Source organism: Solea senegalensis, linkage group LG20 (assembly GCF_019176455.1).
Source record: "Solea senegalensis isolate Sse05_10M linkage group LG20, IFAPA_SoseM_1, whole genome shotgun sequence".
Classification (NCBI taxonomy): Eukaryota; Metazoa; Chordata; class Actinopteri; order Pleuronectiformes; family Soleidae; genus Solea; species Solea senegalensis.
In genome coordinates, this window is record NC_058039.1 from 9,563,233 (window position 1) to 9,585,470 (window position 22,238).

The 22,238-nt window shown below is 39.1% G+C and overlaps 2 protein-coding genes and 1 long non-coding RNA gene across 4 annotated transcripts; all 3 read left to right on the forward strand.

Moving 5' to 3' along the window:
* The first annotated feature begins 3,691 nt into the window (after positions 1-3,691).
* LOC122786687 (4-galactosyl-N-acetylglucosaminide 3-alpha-L-fucosyltransferase 9-like) lies at positions 3,692-6,321 on the forward strand. Of its 2 annotated transcripts, XM_044053151.1 has the most exons (3): positions 3,692-3,947; positions 4,053-4,092; positions 4,868-6,321. In XM_044053151.1, exon 3 carries the CDS (start codon positions 4,875-4,877, stop codon positions 5,967-5,969), a length of 1,095 nt encoding a protein of 364 aa, XP_043909086.1. In that variant the 5' UTR covers positions 3,692-3,947; positions 4,053-4,092; positions 4,868-4,874; the 3' UTR covers positions 5,970-6,321. The 2 variants fall into 2 exon arrangements, with proteins under 2 accessions (XP_043909086.1, XP_043909087.1); XM_044053152.1 differs by lacking the exon at positions 4,053-4,092.
* A 3,808-nt stretch (positions 6,322-10,129) lies between these two features.
* On the forward strand, positions 10,130-11,849 carry LOC122786691 (4-galactosyl-N-acetylglucosaminide 3-alpha-L-fucosyltransferase 9-like). The gene is made up of 2 exons (XM_044053157.1): positions 10,130-10,144; positions 10,225-11,849. Exon 2 carries the CDS (start codon positions 10,225-10,227, stop codon positions 11,293-11,295), a length of 1,071 nt encoding a protein of 356 aa, XP_043909092.1. The 5' UTR covers positions 10,130-10,144; the 3' UTR covers positions 11,296-11,849.
* Positions 11,850-13,573: 1,724 nt separating this feature from the next.
* On the forward strand, positions 13,574-17,726 carry LOC122786692. Its single transcript, XR_006362474.1, has 3 exons — positions 13,574-13,665; positions 16,523-16,711; positions 16,849-17,726. It is a non-coding gene; the product is annotated as an uncharacterized LOC122786692 (long non-coding RNA).
* The last annotated feature ends 4,512 nt before the right edge of the window (positions 17,727-22,238 follow it).

A 22,238-nucleotide genomic window follows, 5' to 3' on the forward strand; every position in this document is an offset into this window, starting at 1 on the left:
GCCCTTTTAATACCGTTTCAGACAACATTACATTACATGTCATTTGGCATTTAAACATTTGCATTTAAACATTTGGGTACAAACAGGAGATAGAAGTAAGGAATTGCTTCAAATAAGCCAAACTATAAAGTGCTAGTCATAAGTGCGATGTACAAGTAAGCGCTTGCCTTTTTTTTTTGTCGTCGTAGTCGTTGTCTTAGTCGGCGGCGGAAGATGTGGAGGCTTTCTGCTCTCCGGATGGCCATGGGGAGCTCGTTCGGTGAATGCCTCTGCGATCCTCTCAGTGAAGAGGCAGGAAGTGGAGAGTGGAGTGGGCCGGCTGGCGTGTAGGTCAAAGGTAGATAGATTTTCTACCTTTGATCCTTCTAACTCCTTCCTTAAAAGGGAAAAAAATACAAAAACAAAAAAACAACGAAACGGGTTCTCACACCATCCAAGTTAATAGTTAACCTGATGAATTGACCTCTATTGAGTGGACCACTTTGTAACTTTGGGTAGTTGTAACATGCCAGGCAACAAGTCAAGACTGTCACTCACGACGGAATAATATGGACACACGTACAGACATACACGGAGTCTGATTGACTGTCTAGAGCTAGACTGCATCTCTGAGTCCTCCCTGCTGCTGAAACACGCTTTTCCCTTTCGGTTATGTGTATTGTGTGAACTACACTAAGATGATGTGTGATGACGATTGATCTAACTGACATGGCCGAAATAAACATATAAATAAATAAATAAATAATACTGTTCTTGTTTTCCAACTAAATGTGACAATACTGTCGCTTGGCTCCCAGAAATGTGTAAATCTTTGAGGCTAAAATTATATGGAATTAGATTTGTGTCAATATTTTCAAACAACCCTTTCCACGAAGAAAACAACACTTTTTAAGAAGCAAATAAAATATCGATTTAATCATTCAAAAATATTAGCTAGAAATGTATGTCCCTGTATTTATTTCTATTGTGGTTTTTGAGTAGTTCTGTAATATACACTCAGCACTCATGGTATAAAATAAAAGCACTTCCACAAAGTGCAGCTGTGTCATTAAAGCACCACCTTTGCTTTATAAGAGATAAGATAGTCCTTTATTTGTTCCGCTGTGGGGAAATTGACATTGTTATAGCAGCATAGACATTAAAGATGAAGATAATAAATATTAAAAATGGAAACATGTTGTTTTCCAATGTCATCAGTGAAAATGTTATCTATTTTATATAATAGATTGGCGGCTTGATTAAAATGTTCAGAAATAACAACAATAATAAAATAAAAACAACAGTACTAATATATTAACATATTAATTAAATAAAAAATAGTAATTGGGGTATAAGTGTTGTTGTAAAATTGTACTGTGTGTAATGCAAAGAGTGTATTGAATATGCATTTGTGCTGAAAGTTGTCCAAAGTGTGTTGGCAATCAAACACACTTGTCTATGTTACAACTGAACCTCGCAACCTGAGTGTGTTAATGTGCGTCAAATGTACTAATTTGGAAATGGTGATCTGCTTCTAGGTGTTTATGATGGTGTTGACATTTATTACGGTTATTTGTAAAGTCATCATCAGTCATCATCCAACCGCTTTATCCTTCACCAGAGGGTCGCGGGCGGTGCTGTGCCAATCTCAGCTACATCGGGCGATAGGCGGGGTACACCCTGGACAGTTCGCCAGTCCATCGCAGGGCCACACACAGCTAGAGACAAACAACCATTCACTCTCACACTCACTCCTATGGTCAATTTAGAGTGTCCAATTCACCTAATCCCCACATTGCATGTTTTTGGACTGTGGGAGGAAGCGGGAGAACCCGGAGAGAACCCACGCACACACGGGGAGAACATGCAAACTCCATGCAGAAAGGCCCTTGTTCCAACCGGGGCTCGAACCCGGGTCTTCTCGCTGCAAGGCGTGAGTGCTAACCACTACATCGCCGTGTGGCCCTATTTGTAAAGTTAAGATACATAAAATTGTAATTTACAGTTGAATATGTCCAAAAGGAGGTCGTTTTTTTTGGTGTTGTTTTATTTTTCTCTTGTTATATTATGATATTCTAATAGTCATAAAAAGAGATGGTTGATGCGACCATGTGATTTCCCAAAAATATGTTGACACTTTGTGTCAAAAGGGAGGAAATGTGGGAAATAACTAGTTTTCTTCTTGTTTCCTGTAATGTTCTAAGACAAAAGTTAACTAACAGTCAAGCTGTGAATGAATGCTGGGGGATTATATGATAGGGAAAGGTCAACGGGAAAGGTCAACGTGAGGGTTGCACATGATGGCATCTTGTAAAACATCAGATGACATTTACTGGGGTCATAAACATTAGGTGTGGTGTTTGTTCTGTTTGTAACTGTGATGTTTCTTACGGAGCCCCTAAAGGGACATCGAAAAAAAAAAAAACTAAACGTTTCTGGTGCGTGCCAATCTCAGCTGACATTCAAAGTCAAAATAAATAAAACATTAATAATATACAAACTTTCAAACTGTTGGGTCGAAACGTTTACATTAAAGCCCACATAGACCGGAAGCTCCAATTAACGCTGCGTTTGTGTGTTTATCTGCGTCATTACCTCGTTTATGAAACCCTAAAGTTTCAGAACAAACAGTTCAGCCACTGCTGAGAAAATAGTGTTGTATTGTTTTCCTGGTTTTTTTTCGATGTCCCTTTAGGGACTCCGTAGTTTCTGTGTAAATGGTGAAGCTTTTTGGAGGAAGGGGAGAGACCATTTTAGACCGTCCTTGGTGACAGTGTCTCTACTCCATGCAAAAATCCATGCATGCAGTAAAGATATGAATTACTCAACACTGATGACTCAAGAATTTCTTTCACATGGGTCTAGTGTTTTTCAGTTCCCGTAGGTCATGTTCATCCACTGTATCACTAAGTTCTCATTCTCAGATGCAGGCCTTTTTGAATTCATAATACAGGTCATTTCTAACTCTGTTACATACACACGAGTCAGGTCTGATACAAATAATGTCAGAACAATAACATAAAATAACCAAAAACGCTCACACACAGAAACTTTAATCTGGTGTGTCATCAGTTGTCAGTTTTCCTGCTTTATGTTTAAAAATTAGGTTAAAAAAACATCTACAAATATAAAATCTGAAACAGCAGATCTTAACACCTCTGAATAATTCTGTGTCCTGTTGCAACTGCTTTTACTCTCTGATCGTTGATCAGTTAAAAACCTACACATGCACACACATTCACACATAAATGTGGCTGCTTAGGGCCACTGTGGCCTTAATGCCCCAACAGAGCTTGACATGTATCACAAGAGATAATATTACAATTACAATATTACATCAGGTAAATTGTACATAACACATTAGTAAACTAGTTCAATCAGTTTCTTCTGTTCACTGTCTTCATACATCTACATTATAAAAATGATCAAACTTCAGCATAAAATATACTGCAAATTGCAATATTTTTTAAAAAATGCCAAAAAAACACACAAAAACAATGTATAATATTAACGTTATTTTTTATTGTTAAGTGGTTCAAACAAAAAACTGATTGAAACCCACCCTTTGACAGTAGTTGGGTGTTGGAGATTTGGCAAAGGGGGCCACCTAGAACTCTGCTTAGGCCCCCATAAAGGCTTGGACCGGCCCTGGAACTCATTTTGCATACACCTGCGTGTCTGTCCCACGTCCCCGTGTCACAAAACTGTGGTTAAATTCCAGTGGCTGCACACTGTGGGTGCGGCGTTGTACCGCTGGACTTCAAGGCTACACCAGGATTGATTAGTCTGTTGCCAGAGACACGACGCAGGCAACAAACTATTATAAGTACAGGGTTGTACTAAAGGTCCTGATAAATGCTCAAACCCGTCCTATGCTCAGACTTTTCCACCACTTCTTTACGTGCTGGTTAGTCTTGTTGACTTCCTGATTCCGCCGAACACAACACGGACGTGTCAGTGAGGAGCAGGTAAGCCGATCCATTTGATCTGATTCATCCACGAATTCTATGGCAAATATTACTCAGTTTTACTCAGATGTGTGCGTGCGTGTGTGTGTGTCTTCTTCCTCAAAGTTGTGCTCACAGTCACAGAAGAGGCACAGTTTATACAACGGTGAGAAAATAATTCACTTTTGTAAAGTTAAATCATGCTTTTAATTACTGCACTGCACTTTGTGGACCATTCTTATTTGTATTCATATTTATTTATTGATTGATTGATTTTCTGACGATGTGACAGGGGGATGGGGAGTGGACAGACAAGGCGACATGAAACAAGGACATGAATGACACTGACATTCATTTGTATAGTTTCCACAGTGATCGTTAACAACCACAGAAAAAGTAACAGGGTATTGAGTTAATTTAGATTAGTGTTAGTTTAAATGATCGCTGAACATGTAAAGTAGTAAACAGTTAGCCTTTGTTTAAATAGTCAGGAATAAAGGAATATAACTTTGTGGACCTTTGATATTATTTAGATAAAAGGTACCATGGACATGTTAATGTCAGAACCCTTTGGTTTTTTGGTGTTAGGTTACCTTTTGTTACTGGAATGACCTGGAACATCTAGGGAATATTTCTAAGTGTTGTTGAGCAGCTTAGACGCATGTGGAAGGAAATGTAACTTGGATGTACTGCAAGTGGAAATAAATGTGGAAAAAAAACCTCACATAACTGGTGGCTTTGGAATTAAGTGTACGTTTGCCACTGCAGTCCTCTTTAAGTGGTCCAAACTCCTCATAATGACTATCCATTTGGTTGAATGCAGCATTAATTACACTGTAACTTTTAACAGTCCGTTGACATTAACTGTGTTACAACCTTTGTGCCATTTATACCATGAGGAAATGTGTTGCCAGTAGTAAGGACTTCTTCTTTCTTTGCAGATTTAGGATGGCTTCCACTCCAAGTTCCACTTTGCGACCCCTGTCCATCGTGGTCGTGCTGCTGGCTGGAGTCATCATCCTATTTACAATGTACTACAGATCTTTTCCACTTCCAAAATGTCATCCTGCCCCCAAACCAGCTGCTGTTCAAAAACAGTCAGTGGCCACAAATCGGTCAAAGACCAAAAAGCCTCTTGTGCTGCTGTGGTTTTGGCCTGAAAGCAAAAAGTTTGATATGAAGGACTGTAAGAATGTTTTAGAAATGGATCACTGTGAACTCACAGATGATAGATCTTTATACTCCAAAGCTCATGCAGTTCTGATACATCACAATGATATCAAAGATGACCTGTCCAACCTTCCCACCACACCAAGACCCAAATTTCAAAGGTGGATCTGGTTGAGCATGGACACGCCCCCAAACACGCGCAAGATCGCTGGCATCGAAGCCCTTTTTAATTTAACCTCGAGCTACAGGAAGGATGCAGACATTCCTGTTCGCTGGCACCTAACTGTCAAGAAGAACCCAGGCCCAGATTTTGTTCCACCAAAGAAAGAACGAGTGCTTTGTTGGATTGTTAACAGCCATGACCTCAACACAACGTCTGCGGAGCGTTACAACTACTACAACGAGGTTATAAAACACATAAAGGTGGATGTGTTTGACATCTCAGCTGACAACGTGAAGGGAGAAAACTATTTTCAAACTATTAGTACCTGCAAGTTCTTTCTTTCTTTTGAGGAATCAAATCACAGAGATTACATCACAGAAACATTCTATGGTCCGCTCGCTGTTGGAACTGTACCAATAGTTCTGGGCCCACCGAGAAAGAACTATGAGAAATTTGTCCCTGGTACTTCCTTCATACACGTAAAAGACTTTCCTGATGCTTTTGCTCTGGCTGAATTCCTCCTCAAATTGGACGACGATAAAGAGGCTTATGAAAAGTACTTTACTTGGCACCGGTTCTATACTCTCAGGCGTCATTTTACTGATGAGCAGCATAAGTTTACACTTGCTGTCTGTCAGGCCTGTCGTCATATTGGCTTCAGCAATGAATATAGAGTGGTTCGGGATCTGTACAAGTGGGTGTCCCAGTGACACTGGAGTCTGTGGTGGTCCTGCTGCAGAGAGGCATTTTGTGTATACAAACTACATTGATGCATTATTGATGTACATATTAGTATGTTTGAATAGGAAAATGTCATCAACCATTTAAATAACACTCATCATCAGCTAAGCCAGTCTGACTGTAATGAAAAATACCACCTGCTTGTTGAAGATATATTTCCCATTGGAGTTGCCATTAATAGGTTGCCATAATCACTTTCTCTCTTTCTTGGAATAAAAACAAATGAACTATCTTACTCTTCTGGCTCTACATTTCAAGACTTGTGTACTGGCAGTATATTTTCTTTACACTCATATGAATAAATATGAATGTGAAAATGAATCTTTCAATGAGTATTTACTTAGTTAAGTTTGTCTAAGATGGGTCTCGGTGAAGAACTGAGGCAAACAAAGAAGTTCCTCTGTTCATCAGTCAAGACAAAGTTTCTCTGGTTACATAATGTGGGTGGTGCGCGCAAGACAAGCACGTTTATTTGTACACAAGGCAATTGATAGTGCTTTACAGAAGCAAGTAAATACATTGGAAATTGAAACAAAATCAATTTTAAAAAATCAATTAAAGAAATACAAACACTTTAAATTTATTTATTTATTTATTTATTTATTTATTTATTTCGGTCATGACATTTAGATCACTCATCACATAACAGTGCAGTTCACACAATATACATAACCGAAAGGGAATGCGGGAGAAGCAAAGCTTAACTAGTCCCGCCCCATTATCATCATACATTTCGTTTCCTCTTTTTTTTTTATTATGACATTTTGACAAAGAAAACATGTTTCAGCATCCGATAGCACTCTAGACAGTCAACTCCGACTCCATGTGTGTTTATTTATGTGTCTATGATGTTCCGTCGCGCGTGACATTCTCGACTTGTTGCCTGGCATATTCAACTTCCCAAAAGTCACAAATAATCCAATCAATAGAGGGCAATGCATCATATTATTTATTTATTTGTATTATTATTTTTTTCACTTTAGTCATCTACAGTATTTCATCCGTATGATTCGCCTCGCTTTTCAAGACTCGACTAGTGCTCTTTTACCTGTTCTTCCCATTTCATCTAATCAGTCCCCCGGACACAGAGAAACACCGACAAACTTGCAGTGATGCACCTGTACCTCACAGCAGCGATGTTGGCCCACAGCATTCCTCAACCACATGGTATCTGCCAATCTAGCTGTCTGTCTGTCTGTCTGTTTGTCCGTCCGTCTGTCCATCTACCTATCTATCTGTCTGTCTGTCTGTCTGTCTAATGCTCTCAGCCCCAAATCCTCCTCACTCTTCTGAAAACTCAACTCATGTTCTCAAGTACCTTTTAAGTATCTTAAGACATGTTTAGTGGCGATTAAATGTTCTGCCTTTGGATTTGCTAATGTCTGTGATAATCTGCTCACAATCCAATGTATGTCTGGTACAAATCACATCACACTACACGCTATTGTTGGAGAAAACCAGGCTAATAATAATTCAGGCTGGTCATAATATGTTTTGTAAAAGGATATTTTATTAAATTACAAACAAAAAATGGAAATGGAATTTGTTGTTGTTAATAGATTATTATGCTATGCTATTGCTTTACTGGAACTAGCCGCCTTGATTTCAAATTGCTCTGTTTGTCGCCCCTGAATTATAATGACTTTGACACCACTGGTCTAACTCAACGACTCTCTTCACAGGTTTCCAGCCGACAGGAAACCTGTCACCATACCTGGATTTTTCCACCACTTAGTCAGAACTGAAAAAGCCAGAAGTGTGAAACGTCTTTAGTTTAACTCAAGCAAGTCCAGTGTTTACCTGAAGGAGGCAAATGTTGTGAGTTCATTGTGATTATTAAATGGACACTGCCATCAGTCTCCAAGTGACTGTGTCCCCTAACTCTGAGTGAAAATCTTATTTTATAGATCTTAGCAACTTTGCTCCACATGTTCTGCAGATGAGAGACAACAGGGTAAGACTGCATCTCTCTGATGTTGAACTAGTGAATAAACATGCTAGTGGAGTGAAGGGCAGACATTACATTCATTCTTGAATAAATCAAAACCCAAAAAAAGGCAAAAACAGTCCAAACAAGGAGGGGAAGACAAAGAGAAAAACTCAAACGCCTAAAACACTGGGAGCAGAGAAGAAGAGCACAAGCAAACAACAAAAGGGCAGGAAGAAACTTAACAAAGTTAACCGAGACAGCAACAAAGACACGAGGAGGGCAGGGATAATCAAACATACATGAAACTACTAAGACTTAAAACTCTCCATAGATGTAAAAAAAAAAACCCAAATGTGATAATATTTTTTTTAATAATCAGAGGCAAAACATTTAATAGCAATTATGTGTTGTGTCTCAAAGTGTGTTCTAACTGCAAATGCCAGTCATGTAAGCAAGAATGCGACTGGGCAATCCTGTTGTATCCGAGGTCGTTCAGATGTTCAGGTGTTCATATGTAACAGAAGCCTTCCAGCACAGCAAAGAGATACAGCCATCCCATAGAAGTCAAGGTGAGTTTAAGAGTTGTTGTTTTACATGTGGTGCTGATAATTCTATTTCTTTCTGAGAATAAGATTTCTCAAGTTAAGAGGTGAAATCCTTAATAATGATTAATGATAAAGCTGCACCCACTGTTCCGTATGACATGTGACCACTTATAACTCATGTTGGGGATCACCTGTACAACAAAGTTGGTTTTCAACTGGCTCAGTGAACCCTTTTCCTATTCAGCTCATTCATCGAAGAGTGTTAACTGTAAGCAACGGCATCAGAACCTTGATTACAGTAACTTCTTTACATTAAACGAACGTGACATTAAACACAGTAAAATGCTCGTGTATTATTATCAAAAGAAATGTCTGCACATAGGTTTGGCACTGTTTGCATTAACGACACTCCTTATATTTTCTGAACGGAGGTAGGATAATATAATGCAAGCATCAACATTGTATGCAGTCAAATATGCAAGGTGTTAAATTAAAATGATGTAATGATTCATACTACGCCATGATTTAGTGTCAGAGACTCTCTGTGATTAAAACTCACAAAGAGCACATATGGAACATTTGTTACCACAAAAGATTTGAAAGGTCTATAGAAAATATTTGCTTTTGCCAAAGACCATGCTTTGTTCTCTTAAGCTTGAGTAACCATGGTGCTCGTTCTCAGACCAACTGGCTTTGCAACATTGTTATTGCCCAACTAACAACGTGTGGGTCCTTCATCAATAAAATGCCCCAATTATTTATTGAACTTCATTTATTTACTTTAACTGTTGAACAAAAACATTTCAAAAACAGTCCAACTCAAATTTGAAATACAACCTCGTTTAAGACCTTAATTAAAAGAGTCTCATGTATGTTTGAGGGAGAGAAAAAAAAAGGCTGTTTCTCAACGCTTTGTTCTGGGAGTAGTGAGCAGACCAACAAGTCTGAGAGGTGAGCTGGGTTTATACTAGTGAAAGGTCATGAATAAAGTATTTGGGTCTAAGGCCATTCAGAGATTTGTAAATGAGCAAGAATAATGCACACATACTATTAAACATTAAATTAAATGTGTCATAAATTAGATGGTTTGATTTTTCATAAGGCATTCTACCCACTTGGTTGGTATTTATACTTGTCTTAATAGAATGTGCAAGAATGTGTAACATTAACGTTACTACTATAGATATAAACGAAAAACTGTATTTTATTCTTTTACATTTTGCCAAGCTAAGCCATCCGAATGCATATGTTGGCATCATGCGAATTCTGAAATGTGTGGAGAAACCTGAATTGCTTTTCCACTAAATGGCCCCGCCTCGCCTCGGCATGGCACTGCACCTCCTCAAACTGGACGGAGTCATCCCTGCACGGCTGCATGACACTGCTGCGACTTTGTTTTATACGCGACACACACGCGAACGAGTGACTAGTGAGTTGTAAAGCAGTTGTTTTCAGTTGAACTCCATCTGACACAGTCAGATGGAAATAATGAAAATCTCAAAATAATGAGATTTTAGACATTTCCATGCTAAATGTTGGAGATTAACGCAAGTAATCATGATTTTTTTTTAAGTCTTTTTAATTGATCAACAGTTCGGTTTGATTCTTGTGTTGGATGTCTTCCTCTTCCAGTGACGGCACAATGACCAATCAGTGGACCAGGTACCAGGTATTGATAATGAAAAAGCAAAAATCATCGCATGATGTTGTGGTCAAAAAGCTCACAATTGTTACTTTTTGTCTCCACAGATGGCAGCCTTCAGAATAACTCTGTATATGGCAATTGCTTGCCTTTTTATTGCATTATTTCTATATTTTGAGTCACAGTCTTCTTTTTGTCCATCTACGTCTACATTTGCTGATGAACTAACCTCTGAAGGCACAGTTCCCACTGAAAAGCCCATCGTCCTGCTGTGGTTCTGGCCTCTTGATGTGAAGTTTGATTTCAAAATCTGCTCAACCTACTTCAACATTAGTAGCTGCATACTGACTGATGATAGATCCATGTACAGCAGAGCAGAAGGAGTCATTATCTTCCATAGAGATATCGACTGGCACTTGAATAACATTCCCAAGGACCCACGTCCATCTTTTCAGAAATGGATTTGGTTTCACGTGGAATCTCCGACAAACACACTGAAGATACCAGGTTTGGAAAACCTGTTCAACTTAACACTGAGCTACAGACGAGACGCCGACATTGTGGTGAGGAATGAGGTGACTATCAAGGAAGAAGAGATGAAGGACGTCTTTGTTCTGCCCAAGAAAGACAATCTGTTGTGTTGGATTGTCAGTAACAGTGCTGCGAGCACTGGAACAAGTACAAGAGAGAAATATTACAATGAACTGTCCAAACATATAAAGATTGAATTGTTTGGTTCTGCACATACAGGGCGTCGGTTGAGCTATGAAGACTATTACCCAACCCTTGCTAGTTGTAAGTTTTACCTCTCATTTGAGAACTCGCTCCACAAGGACTACTTTGTAGAAAAGGTAAACGGGCCCCTAGTTGCAGGGTCGGTCCCTGTAGTTATGGGTCCACCAAGAGAAAACTATGAGCAGTTTATTCCCAATGGCTCCTTCATTCACATCAATGACTTCCCTGACGCAAAATCACTGGCAGAGTTTCTACAGCAGCTGGACAAGGATGATAAAGCATACATGGGTTATTTTGAGTGGAGAAAGTATTATAAAGTGGTGCCTCATCTTTTGTCAATGCAGAATGAATTCATTCATCCCATCTGTCTCGCCTGTGACCACATTTCAAAAGACAAGGAGTACCATGTAGTTAATGACCTTTATGAGTGGTACTTTACATGAAAACTGCTGTGACATCATTTTGTTAGAAGTTATTAGGCAGTGAAGACACTGAATATCTCAGGGTTCTTGGTTGTCGATTGAATACTCTTAACAAACTCTTAATTGGACCTAGTTTATTGGTTCATTTTTTTAGACAACAATAAGTGTTCTTTTACCTTGTTTACCAGTTTTGGTGTGTATCTTCTGCCTTCCTCAGAACTGTCACCTGATTCTGGGTGATGGTGGTGGAGTGCCTTCTCAGCTAACATCAGTGACAGTTTTGAGGAGAAGATACACATTGTTTTTATGAGTGATGGTTTTGGGTTTTTTTTTAATTTATAAATTTAAATCTTTTGTAAATATAAATCTGGTTAAGCTGTATTAACCTTCCCATACTTTGAGATGACAGACGACAAATTATCGTGATCATATTCACAATATGATCACTATGATATGATTATTAATAAATAAAAACGGTGTGAGCAAACTGAGAACGATAGAAGTGAAAGTATGATATTAAGATCACTTCCTGTTTCCTAAAATAAAAGCTTTGCCTGTCCAGCATTCACATTATATGATGGGGTTCTTGGGAAATCTTTTTTATAATTAATTTGAACATTAGCTCCAGGCACCTTTTGTAAACTTAAAGAAACATTTCACATTAAATCCTCCTGTATCCTGTTAGATCCAAGGCGTACCATGTAGTTAATAACCTTAATGAGTGGTACTTTACATGAAAACTGCTGTGAAAACACTGCAATATTGGATATACTACACCTATCATACACACTGTGTCCACTGCAACGTTTACAGAAGAAAGCACATGTAACTAGTACATAACTTGGCAACATTGTCATTGCGTCTGCTTCTTGGTGCCAATGTCGTCAGGTGCAGGACTGCAGCTGGTAATGGATTTTTTTTTTTTACATTGCTGTATTGGAAGAGATCAATGTCAGTGTGATGTGCCTAATAAAGAGATCAGTGGTGTGTGCTTAATGAAGTCATGAAGGAAAGTTGAGAGAAGTGTAACTATTATTATTATTATTATTATTGTTATTATTATTATTAATAATAATAATAATAATAATAATAATAATAATAATAATATTATTATTAATAAGTGGTGTTAGTGGCGTAGGGCTGTGCATCATCACTGGTCTCATCATTCGATAAAATTACAACCATTGGGTCAGAGATTCTATTCAGTTCCAAGAAGCATCATGAAGCATCACATCCAAAAGTTTCTATGTAGCCACATGGCTACAGTCTTTCATCCACAAAAACACAAATAAAACTTCCACAGTCGAGCTGCAGCTGAACAGTTATTATTATTTTGTTTTTTTTGGTTGGTGTTTTAATGATAGTTGTCAGCATCATTATTTACTTAATTTATTATGATTGATTTCTCTGTTTTTGACAGTAATAGATTTATTTTGCATCATAGATATGCTTTTATTGTTATTATTATTATTTTTTATTTTCATTCCATATCAAAACAAGCACTTTTACTTTGGAATGCTGTGAAATATCATCATGAATATCTTAAAAGCCATGTCATGAGGAAATATTGCGTTATGATTTTAAGCTCATATTGCCTAAACAGTTCCCCCCACCCCCCCACCCTTTTTTTCTTATAGACTGTCCCCTGTTGACCAGGTAAGACGCTCATTGGCCCGCAGGTCATTTGAGTTTGACACCCCTGCTTTAAACCCAAAGCCTATTTTGTAAGTCTCTGCTCAAAAATTGGACACTCATAATGAAATCTCTGCAACCACAAGGTTTATTTGAATACTGTGGGTGTCATAGTAAAGGGAACATGTGTGAGATTTGCTAAGATGTGTAAACATCAGTAAATGTATTACTGGTGAAGATGGCACATAACAAAAATGAAACAAAAAACAAGCACTTTCAGGATGATTCTCTCTTTGGAACGATGCAGCTGCAGCTCTAAACTTCTATCAAATCATAGCACAAAGGTTTTAGTACAGAAAGTACATGCAAGGTCTCATTTTGGCACCATCTGTGCCATTTGTATGTTCTCATGTATAAAACTACGCATTTCATTTTTATATCACTATTAGTGTTCAATATAACAGTTGATGGCTTTGTTTCAAAGTTTCAATTAGACTTCGATATATTTGCAATTACAAAATCGAACACAAGATGGCAGGACTGAGCTGTGTCCCAGTACGCAGGCCTGTATCTCTGCAAGGGGTTGGTCGAGGATCATTAGAGCCACTAGATTGACGCTACAGCCAATCAGAGTCCGCAGAACGCCGGCAAATGACATGGACATGGACACCCGGCATGATTTGAGTGTAACACAGGAAGTCCGTCTGTCCAGCCGTTGTTTTCGGCGTAATATCAACTTTTGACAGAGAAAAATCAGCGGTAAGAGCAAGTTTACACCAGTCGTTCGATGAAGCGATTTCTGTTGTCTTTATTCTTTGGCTTTTATCTCTGTGGTGCTTTACTGCAGAGTGCTTTGTAGTTTATCCATCAGCCTGTCTCAGAGTCTCTGCTTTAGCTGAATGCTATGTTTGTAGCTCAACCGTTATGTGTTCTGAATAAAGTGTCGTAACGTTAGATCCAGAAATATGTACGGAGTTTGATATGTAGTAATTCATTTAGTTGTTATTTGTACGACGGAATATTAGGGCCACATTGAAAAAAAAAAATCACAGACTTCGAGAATAAAGTCTTTATTTACAAGATTAAAGTCGTTTATTAACAAGATTAAAGTCGTTAATTAACAAGATTATTCTCGTAAATTAAGAGTCGTTACATTCTAACCTGTTGTTTTAGAAGAGGAGAGTTGTTAAAATGAGGGTCGTGGAGCATTGTACTTTAGAATAGGTTTCACATACAAGGAGATACTTAATCGTTTGGCACATCGGCATCACATTGTCATAAGTATCAGGACTTTAAAAAGAATATGCAATATGGCTGCTTTTGTGGAGGGGGAAATAGCTGGAACTGGTCGACTGCAGGGTTATCGGTGGATACATCAGCAGGCCAATCAGATAATTTAGGCCCCGTTCACATGAGAGGAAGGAAGATTCTGTGCATGCGCTCATACATGGCAGTGTTGTGTGATAGTGTATCACAGCTCCACCTAGCCGCCTGGCATGCATACCCAATCGCATTCCACACACTTCACCGTATAAATGCAGATTTCCTCCCGGAAACGCTCGTCTAAACGCGGAATAAAAAGTGAAGACGCAACACCACTTTTGCGTCTTCTGTTCAGATCGTCATCATGTAAATGTAGCCTAAGATTTTGGATCTAGAAGGAGTCGGGGTCCGGCGAGCACGGTGTCTCCGACACTGGCAGTACACCTGCAGAGGCCCCAACACCATATGGCATTGACGGATTTAGTTAAATAACTATTTTATTCTCGTCAATTAACTACTTTATTCTCCTTAATTAACAACTTAATTCTCGAAGTCTGTGATTTTTTTTTTTCTTCTCAATTTGGCCCGAATATTCTGTCGTATATTTGTACGGAGCCCCTCTGGTGACATGGGTGGGAAAAAAATTCCCTGGCCACAAATTTATAAATGCGTGGGAACGAGATCCTATTCTGTGGCCACGACTTGCTTAAATGCGTGGGAACGAGATGATTCAATTTCCAGGTTGATGGGGTGAAGATCATATAATTCTGGCTATGTAGGGGTGGCGTGCTCACTGCTTCTGAACATCTGATTTTACAAAGAATTTCTTTGTTTTCTAATTCATGCTATATAGCCTATTTTGATGGACTCGGAACACCGAGAGGGTGCTGGTCTATTCCGGCGGGTCAGAGGGAGAGAGAAGGTCCCGGGTCCGGAAGGAACCGCCGCCCCTCTCTCTCTCTCTCCTCGCTTCACGTCGTTTACATCAATAGAGAGAAAATTGAATTTGGGCCGAAAGTTTTATTTACAAGATTAAACTGAGTGACACGGTCTCTGTCTATCGATCGCGCTGCACCTGTACACACACACACAAACAGCGCTGTCCATGATGCTGTGACACTGAACCGGCTATACAAGCACTGATGCACATATCATGCCCGCACAACGATGGGACGTGACTATGCTCATGCACAGAGCTGTAATACTTTTCATTGCATAATGTGATTTCAGATAGGTGCAGTTCATTTTAAAGATGCCGTTTTATTTATCTATTTAGGTTTTTTTGTTTGTTTTTTTTATGGCTATCTCCCGGTGGGTGCTTGAGCACCGGAGCACCCATGGGATCAGTGCCTATGCTTAAGGATATCATTATAATTCATCCCTAGATTAAAATAAAAATGAAATCAGATCAAACTTGTCCATGTTTGCGGCTGAAGCTACTGATGCCAGAAAGTCAACAGTCTCACTGATGAAATGTCTAACATTTCGTGGCCACCTAATAATCATCTCGTTCCCACACATTTAAGCAAGTCGTGGCCACGTATAGGATCTCGTTCCCACGCATTAAACAAGTCGTGGCCACGTATAGGATCTTGTTCCCACGCATTAAACAAGTTGTGGCCAGGGAATTTTTTTTTTTTCCACCCATGTCACCAGAAGGGCTCCATATATTTGAGCTGTGTTTTTCACATTTAAATTAATCTTGTAGCCTACATTCTGTTAAATTTGATGTGCAACATCACTATAATATTTAATGTTTTGTGCATTAATCCATTATTATTAACTGAGTGCTTCTCTGGGTCCCCCAATTGGGGGGATCAGGTTTATAACTCAAAAACTCTATAAATCATAATATTCAACTGACACTGCTCACATTTTTTAGGACAACTTTCCTTCATGACTTAATTAGGCACACACCATTGATCTCTTTATTAGGCACAACACACATTGACATTGACTTTTAATACAGCATTGTAAAAAAAAAAAAAAATCAATTTGCATTACCAGCTGAAGTCCTGCACCTGATGACACTGGCACCAAGAGCAGACATGATCACATTTTGTCACGAAATGTACTAATTACGTGTGCTTTCTTCTGTAAACTTTGCTGTGGGCTCAGTGTGTATGATAAGTGTAGTATATCCAATAATGCAGTGTTTTCACAGTAGTTTTCATGTAAAGTACCACTCATAAAGGTCATTAACTACATGGTACTCCTTGTCTTTTGAAATGTGGTCACAGGCGAGGCAGATGGGATGAATGAATTCATTCTGCATTGACAAAAGATGAGGCACCACTTTATAATACTTTCTCCACTCAAAATAACCCATGTATGCTTTATCATCCTTGTCCAGCTGCTGTAGAAACTCTGCCAGTGATTTTGCGTCAGGGAAGTCATTGACGTGAATGAAGGAGCCATTGGGAATAAACTGCTCATAGTTTTCTCTTGGTGGACCCATAACTACAGGGACCGACCCTGCAACGAGGGGCCCGTTTACCTTTTCTACAAAGTAGTCCTTGTGGAGCGAGTTCTCAAATGAGAGGTAAAATTTACAACTAGCAAGGGTTGGGTAATAGTCTTCATAGCTCAACCGACACCCTGTATGTGCAGAACCAAACAGTTCAATCTTTATATGTTTGGACAGTTCATTGTAATATTTCTCTCTTGTACTTGTTCCAGTGCTCGCAGCATTGTTACTGACAATCCAACACAACAGATTGTTTTTCTTGGGCAGAACAAAGATGTCCTTCATCTCTTCTTTCTTGACAGTCACCTCATTCCTCACCACAATGCCAGCGTCTCGTCTGTAGCTCAGTGTTAAGTTGAACAGATTTTCCAAACCTGGTATCTTCAGTGTGTTTGTCGGCGATTCCACGTGGAACCAAATCCATTTCTGAAAAGATGGACGTGGGAGCTGAGGCATGTTTGTTAAATCCCATGCAACATTTTTATGGAAGATAATGACTCCCTCTGCTTTGCTGTACATGGATCTATCATCAGTCAGTATGCAGCTACTAATGTTGAAGTAGGTTGAGCAGATTTTGAAATCAAACCTCACATCAAGTGGCCAGAACCACAGCAGGACGATGGGCTTTTCAGTGCCGTCAGAGTTTTTTTCATCAGCTACTGTAGACGTAGATGGATACAAAGGAGGTGATGGCGCAAAAAAAACCAAGAATGCAATAACAGAGCAGGCAAGGCAAGCAATTGTCATTGCCATATACAGAGTTTTTCTGAAGGCTGCCATCTGTGGAGACAAAACAGAAAACATTGTGAACTTTTTGACTGCAACATCATGCCTTGATGACATTATGCCGCTTTTCCACTACATGGTCCCAGCACGACTCGCCTTGGCACAGCATGTTTGTTTTTTTTTTGCTTTTTTATTAGCAACACCTGGTACCTGGTCTACTGAGTGCCGTCACTGGAAGAAACATGAGGAAGACGTCCAACACAAGAATCAAACCAAACCCGTTGATCAATTGAAAAGAATCATGATTAATCACGTTAATCTCCAACATTTAGCATGGAAATGTCTAAAATCTCAATATTTATCCGAGGAGTCTGGTGTATTTAAACACGCCACATCACAGGCTGCTGTATTTCAGTCCAGAGACTGTCAGATGGTGTGAGAGCCACTCACAAAGTAATATTTGGTGTTAAATGTGTTTTTAGTATATGTAGTACGTGCAATATGTTGTGAATATACTCAAGTTCATGCAACAGTTAAACAATAGTATATGGACAGTTTATGGTTGTTTTAAGACTGATTTGTGTTTTGATGGTAAAAGCAGTGAAGCATATTGTGTTGGAGCTTTATGACAGTTTGGCAGTTTGTGACGTGTGCAGTAAAACAACCATGTGTTAGGTCATGGAAAATTCTGCAAGCGTGGAATGGATATCTTTTTTTGACCATACGTGTGTGTATGTGTATGTGTAACTGCGTAAAGTGGTTAGCAGTGTGTGCACCAAGATAGCAAGTACAGTGTGTTCAGATTTTGGACTGCATTATGCTGGTACGAGACCAGAATTTGGTTTTTGTCTTTAAATAAATTGACGTAAACGTTTACCTGCCTCCTGTGGACTACTTGTGAGTAACACTGGGTTTCTCAAGAAGAGTAGATAACTAATTTGACACGAGTCAGAACCAAAATCACTGCAGATTATGTGGCCAACCATAGAAACTTGGACTTTTGTCTCGCAGATCTTGTAATTTAGGTTAGGTCTTAAAACATTTTGTATGTCAAATTTGAGTTGAATACATTTTAAATGTTTTTGTTCAATAGTTAAAATAAAGTAAATAAATGAAGTTCAATAAATAAATGTACCAATACAATAAAAAGTACCTAGTCAACATGGGCGGAGTCATCACTGCACAGCTGGGGGAAACTGCATGATTTTATACACTACACACACATACAAACGAGTGACTAGTGACTTTACACCAGACTCCAGGTAGTTGTTGGAGATTAACCCACCTTTTTAAGGATTGTTAAGTAGTTTTAACTTATCTACAGTTCGGCGCTGTTCAGCTTGATTTGTGTGTCGAACGTCTCTTCCTGTTCTCTACCAATCATTGCGTAGTACCTACTCTGGCATGCTTTTGGAACCTGGTACCAGTGGAAATGCTTCGTAAACCATGCCGTGCCGTGGGGAGGCAAGTAGAGCCGGTGGAAATACGCCATAACAATGTTGCAAAGCCAGTTAGTCTGAGAACAATCACCATGGTTACTCAAGCTTAAGAGGAAGCATGTTACATTTCAATATTTTCTGTAGACCTTTCCAATCTTTTGTGGTAACAGATGTTCCATATGTGCTCTTTGTGAGTTTTAAACACAGAGAGTCTCTGACACTAAATCATGGCGTAGTATGAATCATTACATCATTTTAATGTAACACCCTGCATATTTGATTGCAGACAATGTTGATGCTTGTATTCTATTATCCTATGACCTTTGTTTAGAAAATGTAAGAAGTATCTTGCAAGTATCGTTCATACAAACAATGCCAAACCTAAGACATTTCTTTTGATAATAATACACTAGCATTTTACTGTGAAAAACAACAACTCTTAAACTTACCTTGACGTCTAGTATATGGGATGGCTGTATCTCTTTGCTATGCTGGAAGGCTTCTGTTACATGGTTACATCTGATCACCTGAACACGACCTCACCCCCCGATCCAACAGGATTGTCCAGTCGTGCGCTTGCTTACATGACAGGCATTTGCAGTTAGGACACAACACATAATTGCTATTAAATGTTTTGCCTCTGATTACTAAAAAAAATATTATCACAATTGTTTTTGGTTTTTTTTACGTCTATGGAGAATTTTAGTCACAGTATTACTTTAGTCTTAGTAGTTTCATGTATGTTTGATTATCCCTGCCCTCCTCGTGTCTTTGTTGCTGCATTTGTCTCGGTTCACTTTGTTAAGTTTCGTCCTGGTCTTTTGTTGTTTGCTTGTGCTGTTCTTCTCTGCTCCCAGTGTTTCAGGCATTTGAGTTTTTCTCTTTGTCTTCCCCTCCTTGTTGGGACTGTTTTTGCCTTTTTTTGTGTGTTTTGATTTATTCAAGGCTTTTTTTTTCTTTTGGGTCCAACGTTTTACAAACTGCAACATAATGAGTCTTCTACTATCAATCGCCATTAGTATAAACATTGACCAATGTGATATTTGAGACACGGATGATTATTATGTCAATTGAAATAGAATACAGTCTTCGTTGGCTTCTGTACTTTCTGTCTGACTTTCTCATAAGGCAGCAGTACAGTTTGATACAGTTTACAGTTTAGTACTTAACATATGTGGATGATATTGTCTGCCTTTTGTTGGACCCTGCAACATCTATTCCAGCTTTTAAAGCTGTTTGTCCACAAATTTAATTGGGGGAAAAACACAGGAGCCCTACCATTACCACTGATTGCATACTGTCCAATGACTTTTTTGCAGTCAATGACTTTCAGAGAGCTTTAGGCATCTGAATATGCTAGAATAGATGAAAGAGTGGAAAAGGACTTTGACATGCTGCTAAAGAAAAATAGAATGCGATAACAACAGAGCGTCATTCTTTTATTATTTTTATGCCTTTCCAACATATACTGTAGCTTAATATCCTTCCCAGCAGAAAGAGACTCTCCAGGAATGAATGTAATGTCTGCCCTTCACTCCACTAGCATGTTTATCCACTAGTTCAACATCAGAGAGATGCAGTCTTACCCTGTCATCTCTCATCTGCAGAACATGTGGAGCAAAGTTGCTAAGATAAATAAGATTTTCACCTTCACTCAGAGTTAGGGGATACAGTCACTTGGAGACTGATGGAAACAAATGGATTTGGAGAGATTAGTGGATGAAAATAAATGTATTACAAATTGAACAAAATAATGCGCTGACTAAAAATAAATGCATGTGATGACAGTCTTTCAAGAGTCTTTGGCACTTGGACACAAGGAGGAAGATGTACCCAAATGTTTAAATGCACTTTTGTAAGTCGCTTTGGATAAAAGCGTCTGCTAAATGACATGTAATGTAATGTAAAGATGCACAAGCGTAGAACACTTGCTTCTGAGAAAGGAGAGTGAAAACTCTCCTTTACCCAGACACTGCTGGTGATTGTAGGTATGCTAGTGTCCCTTTAATAATCACAATGAACTCACAACATTAGAGTTAAACTGAGATGTTTCACAGTTCTGAAAAGGCGGGAAACCTGTCAAGAGAGTCATTGAGTTAGACAATACCAGCCCCCACCCCCACCCGCACAGTTTCAGGACGTTGGTTTCACCTGAGTCAAGGTGTGAATAATGGTTGTTGTTGTTCTGCTCTTCTTTCAGCTTCTCCCTTTAACAGATCATCTGCCTCCATCTTGCCCTATTCTGTGTCCTCAAAATGATGACAACAACAATCATAGTAATACATCTAATTTGTAGCACATTATTTAAACACACAATTCTTCACAATGAAAAAAAAAAACTGCAGCTGGATCTGGATTTGTGCAAACGTAATCTTCATGGATCTTCAGCGGGAGCGGGTGCTGCTCCTGTTGACCCACGGCTGCCAGCTGTGCAGCATCGTTGGCAATTTGCTGGCAGTGATGTCTGAGTCGTTCTGCCCATAGCAGCACAAGATACAGAGTGGGATATTTGGCCCCCTCCAGTTCACGCTGAGCATCATAAAAGGGCTCCAAAAATGACACTAACATGCCCAAAATGTGCGGTTATGCACGCAGCGGCATCAGGTCTGCCCCTATCCAGTAAGCAGGCAGTCCGATTTACTCTTCACCGCACAGCGATGATTTACAACCTGCATGAAATGTGTTGGAATGAGGGGAAAAAAGAAGCCCGAGGCCTGACCCAAACAGCCTCATTTCCCATAAGTAATAAATTGTGCTATATATTGTTGCATTCACAACAACAACACAAGTAATGAATTATAATGCCCTGCTGCTGCAATCACACTGATTAGCAGCAACATGGATGTCTCTGCTAGTCACGGCCTGAGCAGAGTAACCTAAATTTGCGTTTCTCTTCTAATTCATTACTTGCGTTGTTGTTGTTGTGAACGTACGGCAGGCTGTGGCCAACGATATGGGAAACGTTTCAAGAGCAACAGGCTTTCCTCCAAGCAGCACAGCACAAGGGAGAAGTGGGTGTAATGCGGAAGATGTAGCTGACGATGGAGCCAGGCCAAACCAACCAATAGAAACTCTTCTCTCATCCGCCAGCGTAGGCCCCACCCAACAAGTGCCGTTGAATTCTTTATAACACGCAAGCAAAGAGGACTGATTTGCAAGCAAAATGGTCGTATGTTTTTACTTACAAACATTAGTTTTGATTGAAGTTGAAGAAATATGTTCTCTCATATTTCTTTTTCAGTTGCAACCTGTTTTGTTTTGATCTCAAAAAAAAATTTTCATTGCCACTTACTCTTTTTTGCTCTCAAATCTCTTTTTTGGTTTCAAATCTATTCTATTTGAACAGAATTCTCTCCATACAAGCTCCACCCACATTCAAACTGCCTTGACTGAGGAACAGAGAAGAACTCTTTTGTAAGTAAATACTCCTTGAAAGA

Coding starts and splice junctions, on each gene's coding strand:
- LOC122786687 (XM_044053151.1), top strand. CDS start 4,875: ATGGCTTCCACTCCAAGTTCCACTTTGCGACCCCTGTCCATCGTGGTC.
- LOC122786691 (XM_044053157.1), top strand. CDS start 10,225: ATGGCAGCCTTCAGAATAACTCTGTATATGGCAATTGCTTGCCTTTTT.